Raw genomic sequence first — 13553 nt, forward strand, 5'->3', positions numbered from 1 at the left:
TTCTCCCTCTCTCTCTCCTCATCTGCCTCCTACTCCTGTATTTCTCCAGGCTATGGCGTTGAACATGCCCAGTGCGTTCCTCCCTCTGAATACTCCGAGCCGGGCTTCATCACAGAGTCCTACCAGACCCTTCACCCAATCAGCTCAGAGGACCTGCTGTCACTCAAGTACGAAAGTGAATACCCCAACGTCATCCTCCGGGACATGCCTCTCAACCCACTTCAGGGGGACTACTTCTCCGTCAAACAGGAGGTGGTCTCCCCCGACAACATGTGTGTGGGCCGCATCAGCAGAGGTGAGGGGTTACACACAAGATAGTGAAGGAAATGGTTGGAAATCAAGGTTTAGTGTAGTGTGGCTGTTACAGCTGCTCTATTTTAAGTGCCCCATCTCAAAGAGGAACAAGTTAACTTGGGTAACTTGGGGCCAATACTTGAGTAGGCCTTTAGTCCATGTCTAAGTTCTGCATAAGACTGAGTCTCTGATTCAATCTGAATCAATCCATACAGTATGATTCTATGATAGATATGATTTGTGAGTCTTGAGGTCTAGCTAATTGTGTTGGGTTCGTGAACATCACTGTGTGCGTGTGATTTTGCTGATGTTCTCCAGTCTTGCCCTGCCACATCACTGCATGTACCAGGATGGCATATATTATTATTTATTATTAGAAAGGAGGCCCTATAGCTGACTTGTGGATCAAGCAAACTCACCTCGAGGAGAAAATAAATTGTTTGTGTCAAGAGTGAGAAGTGAATAAAGCCACACGGTTCATTAGAGCTGTCTGTCCCTATAGCTTTCATGTAAAACAGCTCAAGCGAGGTAACCTTAAAAAACAACCACATTTTTTTTCTCACTCTCAACTTTCTCATCTCTGTTTCTCACATCTCAACCTTGAGGTTGTTCTCAGCAAGCAAGGACAGAGAGTGACAGAGTGTCAGAGAGCGTGGGTTTTCTTTCTCATGAACCGCTCTGTTTACTTTATCACATGCACATCTGGTTGCTTTCCCACTGATCGTTTGGAGAAGAATTAACAGTGTGGTTTACATTGATACCAATAAAGCTGGGATTTTCTTCTCAAATCCCCCAGCTGAACAAATGAATAGGGGGTATCAGGGATTTTACTGTACACAGGACCAATTCAGTGGACTGACTGGGCATTCGCCTGCAAGGTATGTCCAGGCCTCGTACATAATAAATCCCAGGGTTTTTGGCAGCACATTGTGCTTTCTAAATGTGGGAAAGTATTTGTGGCACCACCGAAAACCACACGTGGCTTCAATTTGTGCAATTGAAGATTTCAGCATCAGTCGAGGCACTGGGTTATCTTTCATTCTTTAATAGCTCTCAGTTGAAATGCTCCTCTTATCTTTGCTGAGGCCAGAAATAGCTATTCAATTTGTATTGATCTTCTTCCAATTAGACAAAATCAAATGCCAGTTGCGTATGCTAAACTGAGGTGTGAAATGAAGGGGCCAAGACCATACATTGCGTTATACAGATCAAAGAAGCTCAGTGAGAGTGTATTTTACTGCCAATGTCTAATGTGTATTCCTGCTATAAATATTGTCCTCTGTCAAATCGTAATGTCCCTGCTCGAAACTATTTACTTTCAGACAATTATATTATCATTCACTCTCACACTATGAGACAATACAACTAACAGCTTCTGCTCTCCCCCTCTCTGTCTCTCAGGTAAGCTGGGAGGCCAGGACTCGTTTGAGAGCATTGAGAGCTTTGAAAGCTGTGACCGTCTGACCCAGTCCTGGAGCAGCCAGTCTTCCTTCAACAGTCTGCAGCGCGTCCCATCCTACGACAACTTTGACTCTGAGGACTACCCCAACGCCCTACACGGACACAAGCCCAAGGGAACCTTCAAGGACTACGTCAGGGAGCGCTCAGACCTCAGCAAGGACAAACCTGTCATCCCCGCCGCAGCACTCGCAGGATACACAGGTCAGACGAAATTAATAAATAAATGATGTCATCAATAAATCCATCAATCAAATGTATTAATAAAGCCCTTTTACGTCAGCAGATGTCACAAAGTGCTTATGTCAGAAACCCAGCTTAAAACCCCAAACAACAAGCAATGCAAATGTAGAAGCACAGTGGCTAGGAAAAACTCTCTAGAAAGGCAGAAATCTAGGAAGAAACTTAGAGAGGAACCTGGCTCTGAGGGGTAGCCAGTCCTCTTCTGGCTGTACTGAGTAGAGAGGAACCTGGCTCTGAGGGGTGGCCAGTCCTCTTCTGGCTGTAATGAGTAGAGAGGAACCTGGCTCTGAGGGGTGGCCAGTCCTCTTCTGGCTGTACTGAGTAGAGAGGAACCTGGCTCTGAGGGGTGGCCAGTCCTCTTCTGGCTGTACTGAGTAGAGAGGAACCTGGCTCTGAGGGGTGGCCAGTCCTCTTCTGGCTGTACTGAGTAGAGAGGAACCTGGCTCTGAGGGGTGGCCAGTCCTCTTCTGGCTGTACTGAGTAGAGAGGAACCTGGCTCTGAGGGGTGGCCAGTCCTCTTCTGGCTGTACTGAGTAGGGAGGAACCTGGCTCTGAGGGGTGGCCAGTCCTCTTCTGGCTGTACTGAGTAGAGAGGAACCTGGCTCTGAGGGGTGGCCAGTCCTCTTCTGGCTGTACTGAGTAGGGAGGAACCTGGCTCTGAGGGGTGGCCAGTCCTCTTCTGGCTGTACTGAGTAGAGAGGAACCTGGCTCTGAGGGGTGGCCAGTCCTCTTCTGGCTGTGCCGGGTTGAGATTATAAGAGTACATGGCCATTGAGGCCAGATTGTTCTTCAAGATGATCAAATGTTTATAGATGACCAGCAGGATCAAATAATAATTACAGTGGTTGTAGAGGGTTGGCTTTTCATAGCCATAGTATTCAGAGGTCAAGACAGCAGGTGCAGTAGAGCGCGAGATAGAGGGAGAGTCAAAAACAGCATGTCCGCAACAAGGTAGCACATCCACAACAAGGTAGCACATCCACTGAACAGACTATTGCAGCATAGATACTGGGGGCTGAGATGGGGGGTTTGGGGGACACTGTGGCCCTGGCCGACGATACCCTCAGATAGGGCCAACCAGGCAGGATATACCTCCACCCACTTTGCCAAAGCAACAGACCACCAACATACTACCCTGAGATAAGGCTGAGTATAGCCCACGAAGATCTCCTGCACCGCACAAGCCCGCGGGGGAGCAAGACCGTAAGATCACGTCAGTGACACAACCCACTCATGTCTAGTAGAGCAAAAAAAAGCCTGGCACGATATGACGCACATATCCTAGGGACGGCATGGTGTTGCACTAGTAAGCTAGTGGCTCAGCCCCCATAATAGGGTTAGAGGCAGAGAATCCCAGTGGAGTGAGGGGAGCCGGCCAGGCAAAGACAGCAAGGATGGTTCGTCATTCCAGTGCCTCACCTTTAGGGGTGAGACTGCATCTAGGGTGTAGTGCAAGGTTAAATTTAGATCCTCAGTTAGATGGTTAACTGATTTTTGTACACCAACGTCCTTGGGTAGGTGGAGGGAGTCTGGAAGGACATCTATGAATTTTTGGGTTGTCCGAGAATTTATAGCGCAGATTTTGACAATCCTTGGTTGGGGTCTGAGCAGATTATTATTTGCCATTGCAAACTTAATAAAATGGTGGTACGATAGTCACGGATTATAAGAAAAAACATTTAGATCCACAATATTTATTCCACGGGACAAAACCAGAAGGAGTTACACTAGTGGCCTCATTTAACAAAGTAAATTCATCAGGCTTGAGCCATGTTTCAGTCAGGCCAATCACATCAAGGTTATGATCAGTGTTTAGTTAATTGACTATGACTGCTTTGGAAGTGAGGGATCTAACATTAAGTAGCCCTATTTTAAGATGTGAGATATCACAATCTCATTCAATAATGACAGGCATGGAGGAGTTCTTTATTTCAGTGAGATTGCTAAGGCGCACACCGCCATGTTTAGTTTTGCCAAACCTAGATCGAGGCTATCAGTGGGGATAGCTGAGTTGACGACATTGACTGTGCAAGTGGCAGACTCCCCTAAGCTGTCAGGCTGGGTAGCAGCCTGCTGCCTGGCCTGCACCCTATCTCATTGTGAAGCTAGAGGAGTTAGAGCCCTCTCTCTATATTGATAGATAATATGACTAAATGCAGGTTACAGTTTGAAAAATGTGCGATCAACTACAATAGGCATGGCCAAACGTTAATCCCTCTTACTTCTTACAGGCGTTGTTATGCCACCCAACTGGTTCCTATATTACATGTTTGCCAGGCAGTTGCAGCAGTTGTACATATTGTAGGTGTACCTCAATGTAACTGGGTCTCCGTAACTGGCAGCACAGCTTCTGGCTGAGAGCGTTTTATATACACTCTTCATATCAGCCTCTGTGGCACTGCAGGCCCAGAGTCATGCACTTACAGGAAACACTTGCTCTCAGCCTCTTCTAATTCTTCTCTCCATCTCGCGTTGTCTTGCACTTCTGACTTTTTCATCTGCACTGTTTTATCTGTGGCCGCATCTCAACCTATTTTCCAGGTCGTCTTGGCAACCCGGGTGCAAACACAAAACGATACCTGCCCTGTGCACTTAACACTTGAGTAGATTTATCTGTTCATCTGTTATAGCTCCTTTCTTTCTGCCTGATGAAAAAACGACTCTTTCTTCTATTTAAACAGAAAGAAACACATTTTAGAAGTAAAAAAAATATCCAAGGTCTGGCACATTTCTATTTTAGTATTCCTTTTATGAGGTTTTCACTTCGTTGCTACTTAAATCCCTATTCACCATTTGACATTTTGGAACCTATACAGAAAAAACACATGATTTCACATGTGGAAAACCACATGATTTCACGTGAAATAATTTGAAAAGGTGTTTTTGGAATCCTTCACGTGTGAACACGTGAAATCCATGTGGTCTTTCGGTAAGGGAGGGGAATTCTCCATGTTTCAAAGTAGAGCACATATACCGCATATATACAGTGCATTCAGAAATTATTCAGACCCCTTGACCTTTTCCACATTTTGTTACGTTACAGCCTTATTCTAAAATGGATAAAATGATTTTCCCCCACATGAATCTACACACAATAACCCATAATGACAAAGCGAGAATAGGTTTTTAGACATTTTTGCGCATTTATTACAAATTGTAATTTTGCAACTTGATTGGAGTCCACCTGTGGTAAATTCAATTGATTGGACATGATTTGGAAAGGCACACACACACCTGTCTATATAAGGTCCCACAGTTGACAGTGCATGTCAAAGCAAAAACCAAACCATGAGGTTGAAGGAAATTGTCCGTAGAGCTCCGAGACAGGATTATGTCAAGGCACAGATCTGGGGAAGGGTACCAAAACATTTCTGCAGCATTTAAGGTCCCCATGAACACAGTGGCCTCCATCATTCTTAAATGGAAGACGTTTGGAACCACCAAGACTTCCTAGAGCTGGCCGCCCGGGCCAACCTGAGCAATTAGGGGAGAATGGCCTTGCTTAGGGAGGTAACCAAGAAGGCGATGGTCACCCTAACAGAGCTCCAGTGTTCCTCTGTGGAGATGGGAGAACCTTCCAGAAGGACAACCATCTCTGCAGCACTCCACCAATCAGGCCTTTATAATAGAATGGCCAGACAGAAGCCACAACTCAGTAAAAGGCACATGACAGCCTGCTTGGTGTTTGCCAAAAGGCACATAAAGGACTCTGACCATGAGAAACAAGATTCTCTAGTCTGATGAAACCAAGATTGAACTCTTTGGCCTGAATGCCAAGCGTCACGTCTGGAGGAAACCTGGCACCATCCCTATGGTGAAGCATGGTGGTGGCAGGATCATGCTGTGGGGATGTTTTTCAGCGGCAGGGACTGGGAGACTAGTCAGGACTGAGGAAAAGAGCAAAGTACAGAGAGATCCTTGATGAAATCCTGCTCCAGAGCGCTCTGGACTTCAGACTGGGGCAAAGGTTCCCCTTTCAACAGGACAATGACGCTAAGCACGCAGCCAAGACAACACAGGAGTGGCTTCAGGACAAGTCTCTGAATGTCCTTGAGTGGCCCAGACAGAGCCCGGACTTGAACCCAATCAAACTTCTCTGGAAAGACCTAAAAATAGCTGTGCTGCAACACTCCCCATCCTACCTGACAGAGCTTGAGAGGATCTGCAGAGAAGAATGTGAGAAACTCCCCAAATACAGGTGTGCCAAGTTTGTAGCGTAACACCCAAGAAGAATCGAGGCTGTAATCGCTGCCAAAGGTGCTTCAACAAAGTACTGAGTAAAGGGTCTGAATTCTTATGCAAATGTCATATTTCAGTATTTTTTGTAATACATTTGCAAAAAAATCTAAAAACCTGTTTTTGCTTGGTGGTATTGTGTGTAGATTGATGAGGAAAAACAACGATTTCATCCATTTTAGAATAAGGCTGTAACGTAACAAAATGTGGAAGAAGTCTAGGGGTCTGAATACTTTCCTAATGCACTGTACATCTATGGAGACTGAGAAGCAATTTAAGGGGAAACAGTCTCTCAATAACTTTAATGCACTAGAAAGTCTAGTCCTTTGGGGACTTTCTCCCCTCTGTGTTAAATTGCAGTCACAAGGTCGTTAGTAGGGAAGAAGGGAAATGCCAGAACACACACGTCACTTACTTCAGATTGCATAAGGCATTGCCCACAATTGGCATCTCAAGGTCATTTCTGATCTGCAAGGTTGTCTTTACTAATCAATTATGTAAATTTACTAATTTATGCATTCATCATAAAGTGAAAGATAGATATAAACAATTGGCATGCCCTCATTGAAGCCTTTGACATTAGTAATATGATGCCAGTTTGTGGTAAAGATGTAGAATCTTAATTTGATCCACCCTGTTGAAGGAGAACTTTCCTGCAATGGTTTTAAAAGGCTTCTGAAGTTTGTAATTTCCACTTAGAAATGTCAGACTTGATTTTCCCTAATGAAAAATCTATCATCCCCTACAAAAATGTCCATGAATTATAATCCACATAATAATTCACATTTCCTGTTGCTGCAGGATTATTTTCCTGCTGTAGTTAACTGACTCAAATTAAGATCCTACATCTGTAGGTTATTTGCTGCATGTCATCATTCATACATTTAATTCACAAAGTGATTCACTTCCCTATGTGTACAATGATGTAGCATTAGATACAAAGCTACTGTAGACTCATGTTCAGAGGCTAATGCATGTTCACATATTTTCATTGGAGTCGGGATACTTTCTCAGAGCTTTTAGTCATGCAGAACTAAAGAGAAGAAAATAAACATAAGACTTCAATATGCTTATGTCTAGCTGGCAACAACCATTTTTATTAACGGTTAGCACCCTGTATCCAGTCCTGCAGCCAAGAGAAAGATCACCCCCATTAGGCCCCCAAGCAACACATGCATTTTCTTACTATGTGATAATAGAGAGAATCTGCCAAAAAAAAAGAGTAAGACGTGTATGTACAGTAGTATCTCAAATAGCTGTTGATGAAAACGTGTTTTGGCTTCCTGTCCCAGTAGCTGGGCACTGACAAGCACACACACACACGGTTCTCTGTTACACACAGTGATGAGTTGGTGTGATAAAGGTGTGAGATAAGTGAGGCTCAGTCAGTCGTCAACTCAGAGGTTGACTGTGTTTCTCATCACCAATCACACTTCTGTCAGCTCTTGGGATGCTGCAGGCAGTCAGCCACAGTGCCTTGGACAATTACAGCCTACTCCTCCTATCTATCTCTCTCTCTCAATTCAATTCAAAGGGCTTTATTGGCATGGGAAACATGTGTTAACATTGCCAAAGCAAGTAAGGTAGATAATATACAAAAATGAAATAAACAATACAAATTAACAGTAAACATTACACATGCAGAAGTTTCAAAACACTAAAGACTCTCTCTCTGTCTCTCTCTCTCTCTCTCTCTCTCTCTCTCTCTCTGTCTCTCTCTCTGTGTCCCTGTCTCTCTCTGTCCAGATGAGGCTACAGCCTCATCTGTAAAGCCTAAGGGCAGATCCTAAACAGTACTATGAATGCCAGCCCCCCACCCTTTCTCCACCGTAGATGTTTTTTCAATGAGGCCCATTCTGCTTGGAGGCTTATAACATATTTTTTGGGGGGGGTCGCCAACATTTTCGTCTGAGCGCTCGAGGGGATTGGAAACGGGCACTGTTGTATCATCCTTATGTGGGCCCACTGTTACAGTAGTGGGATTTTTGGAATGTGACTTGATCTGGAGGATTATTTGCTGAAGTTTGGATGTTGCGTCTTTGCATTCATGTTCATAACTGAGTGAAGAAGGCCTGGATTGAAAATGACTTATTTTGCTTTCAAGTGTTCAACCTACGGTTCCATTTCTCTGAAAGCTTTGGTTCGTGTTGTATAAGGGTGCGTTTATGAGCCAGTTCTGGGAGTTAACAGCTCCGCTCTGCTACAGCTTTGCTAAGCAGCCACTGCATAGGCAGGTGTGATTTGAACTGAGTGGGGTTTTCTGTCTGTACAGAAAACCACAAGATCAAAGAGTACCGAAGCTTTGTTTTTCTCTTCTGCTACTCTTTTTCTTTTCAACACACATGTAATAACCCCAGCAGTTCTGGTTATCACATTTAGGCCATTTGTTAAGTGTACAAATATATACGTATATATTTGTATTCAAATTGTAGGTAAATGCATTAAACTGCTTTTTATAGTATATTGCATTATCAGTGCATATCTGAACATTACAGAAGGCAAGCAACATTTATTTATGAATTAGATTAAATGTACACACACACACACACACACACACACACACACACACACACACACACACACACACACACACACACACACACACACACACACACACACACACACACACACACACACACACACACACGGCCTCATATGAAGACCCCCTCTTATTTTTAAACCACGGTGATTTCATTGCCATGGAATTCATACAGTCAGACAAAAATATGCTGTGAACTCCAGATACTGCAGAGGGTAAAGTGTACTCAAAGGGATTCATGATGAATGGGACCCTTGCCTGTGAAAACACTTTCTCTCCACTATCGTGCCTTGTGCACATCTGATTTAGAATTGGATATGTGTCTTTTTATAGTAGGAAATGAATGACCCTAAGACGAGTAGTTAATGAGAAGCATGAGGAGAACAGTCAGTCATGCTGTGTTTGCATGTGGCTGATGATGACATGTTCTGTCATACTGATCTGTATTATACTGAAAACAAGGCTCCTCTCTCTGTGTTCTAACCTCTCTCTCCCTTATCCTGGTTCTGCTCTGCAGGCAGTGGCCCCATCCAGCTGTGGCAGTTTCTGCTGGAGCTTCTGACGGACAAATCCTGTCAGTCCTTCATCAGCTGGACGGGAGACGGCTGGGAGTTCAAGCTGTCCGACCCTGACGAGGTGAGAGGTCATGACTGACCTTACATGGCATGGGGGCCCTAAACAGTTAGACAGAGGAGGTTGATCTCTTTTTAATGTGATGCCAACAACACTGTCATTTGCCTCACTTAGACTTAGTAAGGAACCTTAGTGGTATCAGGTACATTTAGCTACATTAAATATCGATCCATGTCAAGAGAAGACATGTACACGATAACATTGTATTGTGAGGTTAGTGCAGAGCTCTGTCTCAAGTTTGATACACAGTGTAACAGGGTGCCTTTTCCCTCTGTGACTCAGGTGGCTCGAAGGTGGGGGAAGAGGAAAAACAAGCCCAAGATGAACTACGAAAAGCTGAGCCGAGGCCTGCGCTACTACTACGACAAGAACATAATCCACAAGACATCAGGGAAGCGCTATGTCTACCGCTTTGTCTGTGACTTGAAAAGCCTGCTGGGATACACCCCCGAGGAGCTCCACGCCATGCTGGACGTCAAGCCTGATGCGGACGAGTGAAAACAGAGGGATGAGAGAAGAGGAGAGTAAAGGAGCCGAGGGGACTGGGGCTCAGAGATTGATATTTACCGTCGGGTAAAAGGGGGCGTCCATTTTGGGACCAAACATGTTAATTCTTAACACCTAAACTGTGGTCTGTATCATTTCGAGCTGTTGTCAAACGATGTTCAGAAAGAAAGCACTATGCCAAATGTGCAAATTCATAATTTGTTGCATTTGAGATAGATACAGGTATTACTTAGTAACTCAAGGCACATGGAAAGCCATCAATTAGAATATAGTGGCCATTTAGCCTATGTAGGACAAAGAACTGTCATTGAGGAAGAGGGCCAAGAGACAGTGAAGGATTCATTTTAGGGAAGGACATTGCATGGATGGAGAGTTCCTTCTATGGAATTTGTTGCCAAATTAAAAATGGAAAGTAGTGGAAGTAGGTCACTGTTTCTATGCCACTGCACACAATAGGCATTGGGTAGAGTTCTCAGCTTGGACCAAAAAAGTATTTTTTATTTTTTACTGTTGTTTCAGAAGCATAATGTTTGTGCCAGTATTATCGTTGAGATTGTACTGTTGAGTCTCAGTCCGACCAGGGTTCCCCTGATTAGTTTTTTTTATGCTGATGAAGCTATTCTGAAACCAAACATTGCACCATTTAAGGCTAAGTTAGTCCTGTCTCCTCTCTGCGAAAGCCCAATAACTGAAACATGCTGATTTGGTTATACAGACGACACTAGACACTGGCCTTTTTACTCACTTTCATAGGTTGGATAGAGAGTAACTTACTCATACCAAGAACGGTTGATAGACAACTGAAAGTAACCGTTGCTTTAAAACTGACGCTTTCTCCTTTGCACATTTGCCGCTTCGCTATAGAAATATACTGTCTGCCACCAGGACTTTGCAGATTGCATACATTACTGTCCTGCCACCAGTAATAAAAGTCCTTAGACACCCTTTCTGTGGTGAGTTTTGAAAGTATTTGGACACAAAAGAGTCAAACGTGCTCAATCTGTATATTAAATGGTTTTCCATGCCCCCATTTTAGCATTGTTTTAGACGAGAACAAAGAGGGAGGGACCTGTTGTTGACAGATTGAATTGCGAGCCATGTATATGAGGGATTGTTTTTGTCTGAAAGCTTAGGAATGTAGAGTGTACTGTATTTTGGTGTGTAATGTGGTCTCTGGATGAAGGGAAGCTGCCATAGATAGGTAAGGTATATCGAGGTGCATGATGGTAGTAGGATGAAAAGATAAGGGTTCGAAGCAAGGAGTATAAACTTTGGATGACTGTTTGAAGAAGAGGACTGGGTGGTTTTGGGAGGGAACCGTCGAGTTGTGAAGTTAAAGAGAATGATCATCATTATGGCATGAGGATGAGATTAATGCTTGTGCCGTTGCACAGCTTGGAGGCTTTTGTTAACTGAAGTGTTTGTATAGATGCTCCCTTTCACCACTGTCGGAGGAGGTAGAGATCTATAGGAAACAGGACTACCATAAACAGTTGAGCTAAAGGAGTACTTGGAGAGATGTGGCATTGTATGCTATTTTCTTACCATGCTTTGTACATGCTTTTCTATTGTTTCTAAGACAAAAGGACATCCCATTCAGTATATGAAATGGATAAATGAAATGATATGCCCTGAAAACTCTATGTACTTGTGCGGCTTGCTGAAGATCCACAGTAGTTTTGCTGGTTGCTCGTCAGTGGGAACATGACTGTACGCAGGCATTATGGGAAAAGCCGAAGTCAAGAAATATCATCTTAAAATACAAATGTTGTTGTTTACAGTGGCTGAATGTTACCCATATTGATGAAAATAGGTTTTGAAATGTCTATTTGTACAGATTGTATTTCCTAACGCTTTATTAAGACCCAGATTAAACAAATAAGCAAGAGACTAAGCAGGAATAATAACCAAACCCATGTGAGGTCTGGGCAATAGATAGCGCTTTGGGTATGTCCACCATCTTGGAGGACAGGGACCGTTATTCCCTCGCGTTCAAAGTGTTGTTTCTGCTTTGATCTTTTGATTTGTTGGAAAGCACTCAGCGTTAGGACTCAGCGAAGAGATTTGGCTGGACTGACTGTAGTTCCCCCTTGAGATTTTAGGAAAGCGATTTCTTTCCATATTAGTTACTTTTTAGTTGGGCAACTAACCACAGAGTTGGTACTTCAAGTGTCGGTCAGCATAAACACACACCCACACACACAAACATGTAATTGTGTAGAGAAGATTGAATTCTCTTGAACAAGTCAATCCACCCAGTCTCTGTGGTTCCGTCGTTTATGCACGCTACATGTCCAGGATTCACATCACTGTTTGATTATTACAGATGTTTTTACTTCAAAGAATGTTTTTTTTTTAAATGTTAGGACAACTGTTCAGATATTTAAATATATGCTTAACTTGTTGTTGACGATGCCTTCCAGCTCCAAGCCAGTCACCATTTTGAGTAGATCAGAATATAATATCTTTCTCTGTTTAAATGGAACATATACTGTGTCTGTTTGGACTTCAAAGTCGAGTTTGTTTCAGTAAATGTCATATACGTTAAGTTGTAGACACAAGTATTGCACAGATATTTCTAAATGGACTAAATACATACATACACAGATACCTTACCATATTACCATATCTCAAACTGATCCATTAGGAAACCTGTTTTGTTATGGATGGTGTTGTTTTTTTGTATATTTTATAGTGTTTCTGTATTTTTGTTAATGAGATACTTTTTATGTATTTAGTTCACAAACATTTGAATATTTTTCAATAATTTATATTTTATAAAAGAAAAAGACAGACAGCTGGTGCTTTCATGGGAAATAAAGGTAGCACAGGAAAAAATGTAGCGATTTTCTTTCGGTATAGAGAATAGACCTTTCTGTTAAAGAAAAAGGCTGATGCTGGCCCATCATTGATTTCTGCTGGAAAGTTTTATAAACTGAAGCTTCTATTTCTTAATGTACTTTTAAAAAATGATGTCATAAAAAAATATATGTGAACAAATATTTCATACTTTGTGTATTGTGTGGTTATTTCTTCTAATATTACCAGAGCAAAAAAGGCTTTTGAAACATTACATCTATACTGTAACTTACAGTACATTGAGCTCTTAACATGAAAGAAATCAGAAATTGCAGTCTTACTTGGCTTCCTGGCCTTGACTACATGCCAAAAGAAAGGTTAGTCAGCTCTTTGTAAACACAATAAAAATAGATACAGAAGTGTCTCCTGTACACATTATTATCCTCAAAATATTTCTGTGTACTCATTTTAATAACTACCTGGGCATATACTAGGCACATACACATCACACATTGCATATTAATAACTCACATCCAAAACCTGCCTGAGCAAGTCAGTATATCACTCAACCATGATAACACTGTGTTTACACAGGCAGCCCATTTCTGATCTTTTTCCTATTAATTGGTCTTTTGACCAATAAAATCAGATATCTTCACATCAGATCTTATTCAGAGTGAAACAAAAGATCAGAATCGGGCTGCCTGTGTAAATGCAGCCGAATACAGTACATCTACAATGTGCAGATCAATAGTATGTCTCGGTCTCAGTTTGGGCCTGGTGGCAGATCCAGGTCCCCTCTGAAAGGCATGCTGGGATGTCGCTGGCGGGTACCTGGTTAACG

General features: G+C 42.8%; 1 protein-coding gene across 4 annotated transcripts in view; it reads left to right on the forward strand.

Moving 5' to 3' along the window:
- LOC118370773 (protein c-ets-1-B) overlaps positions 1-12917 on the forward strand; it is a 47827-nt gene extending 34910 nt beyond the window's left edge. For all 4 annotated transcript variants that reach the window (XM_035755901.2, XM_035755904.2, XM_035755903.2 and 1 more), the window contains 4 exons: positions 50-295; positions 1696-1956; positions 9288-9406; positions 9686-12917. In XM_035755901.2, coding sequence (XP_035611794.1) covers positions 50-295; positions 1696-1956; positions 9288-9406; positions 9686-9901 — 842 coding nt within the window. In that variant the 3' untranslated portion in view covers positions 9902-12917. The remainder of the gene's footprint in view (positions 1-49; positions 296-1695; positions 1957-9287; positions 9407-9685) is intronic.
- Positions 12918-13553: the final 636 nt, after the last annotated feature.

Source organism: Oncorhynchus keta, chromosome 1 (assembly GCF_023373465.1).
Source record: "Oncorhynchus keta strain PuntledgeMale-10-30-2019 chromosome 1, Oket_V2, whole genome shotgun sequence".
Lineage (NCBI taxonomy): Eukaryota > Metazoa > Chordata > Actinopteri > Salmoniformes > Salmonidae > Oncorhynchus > Oncorhynchus keta.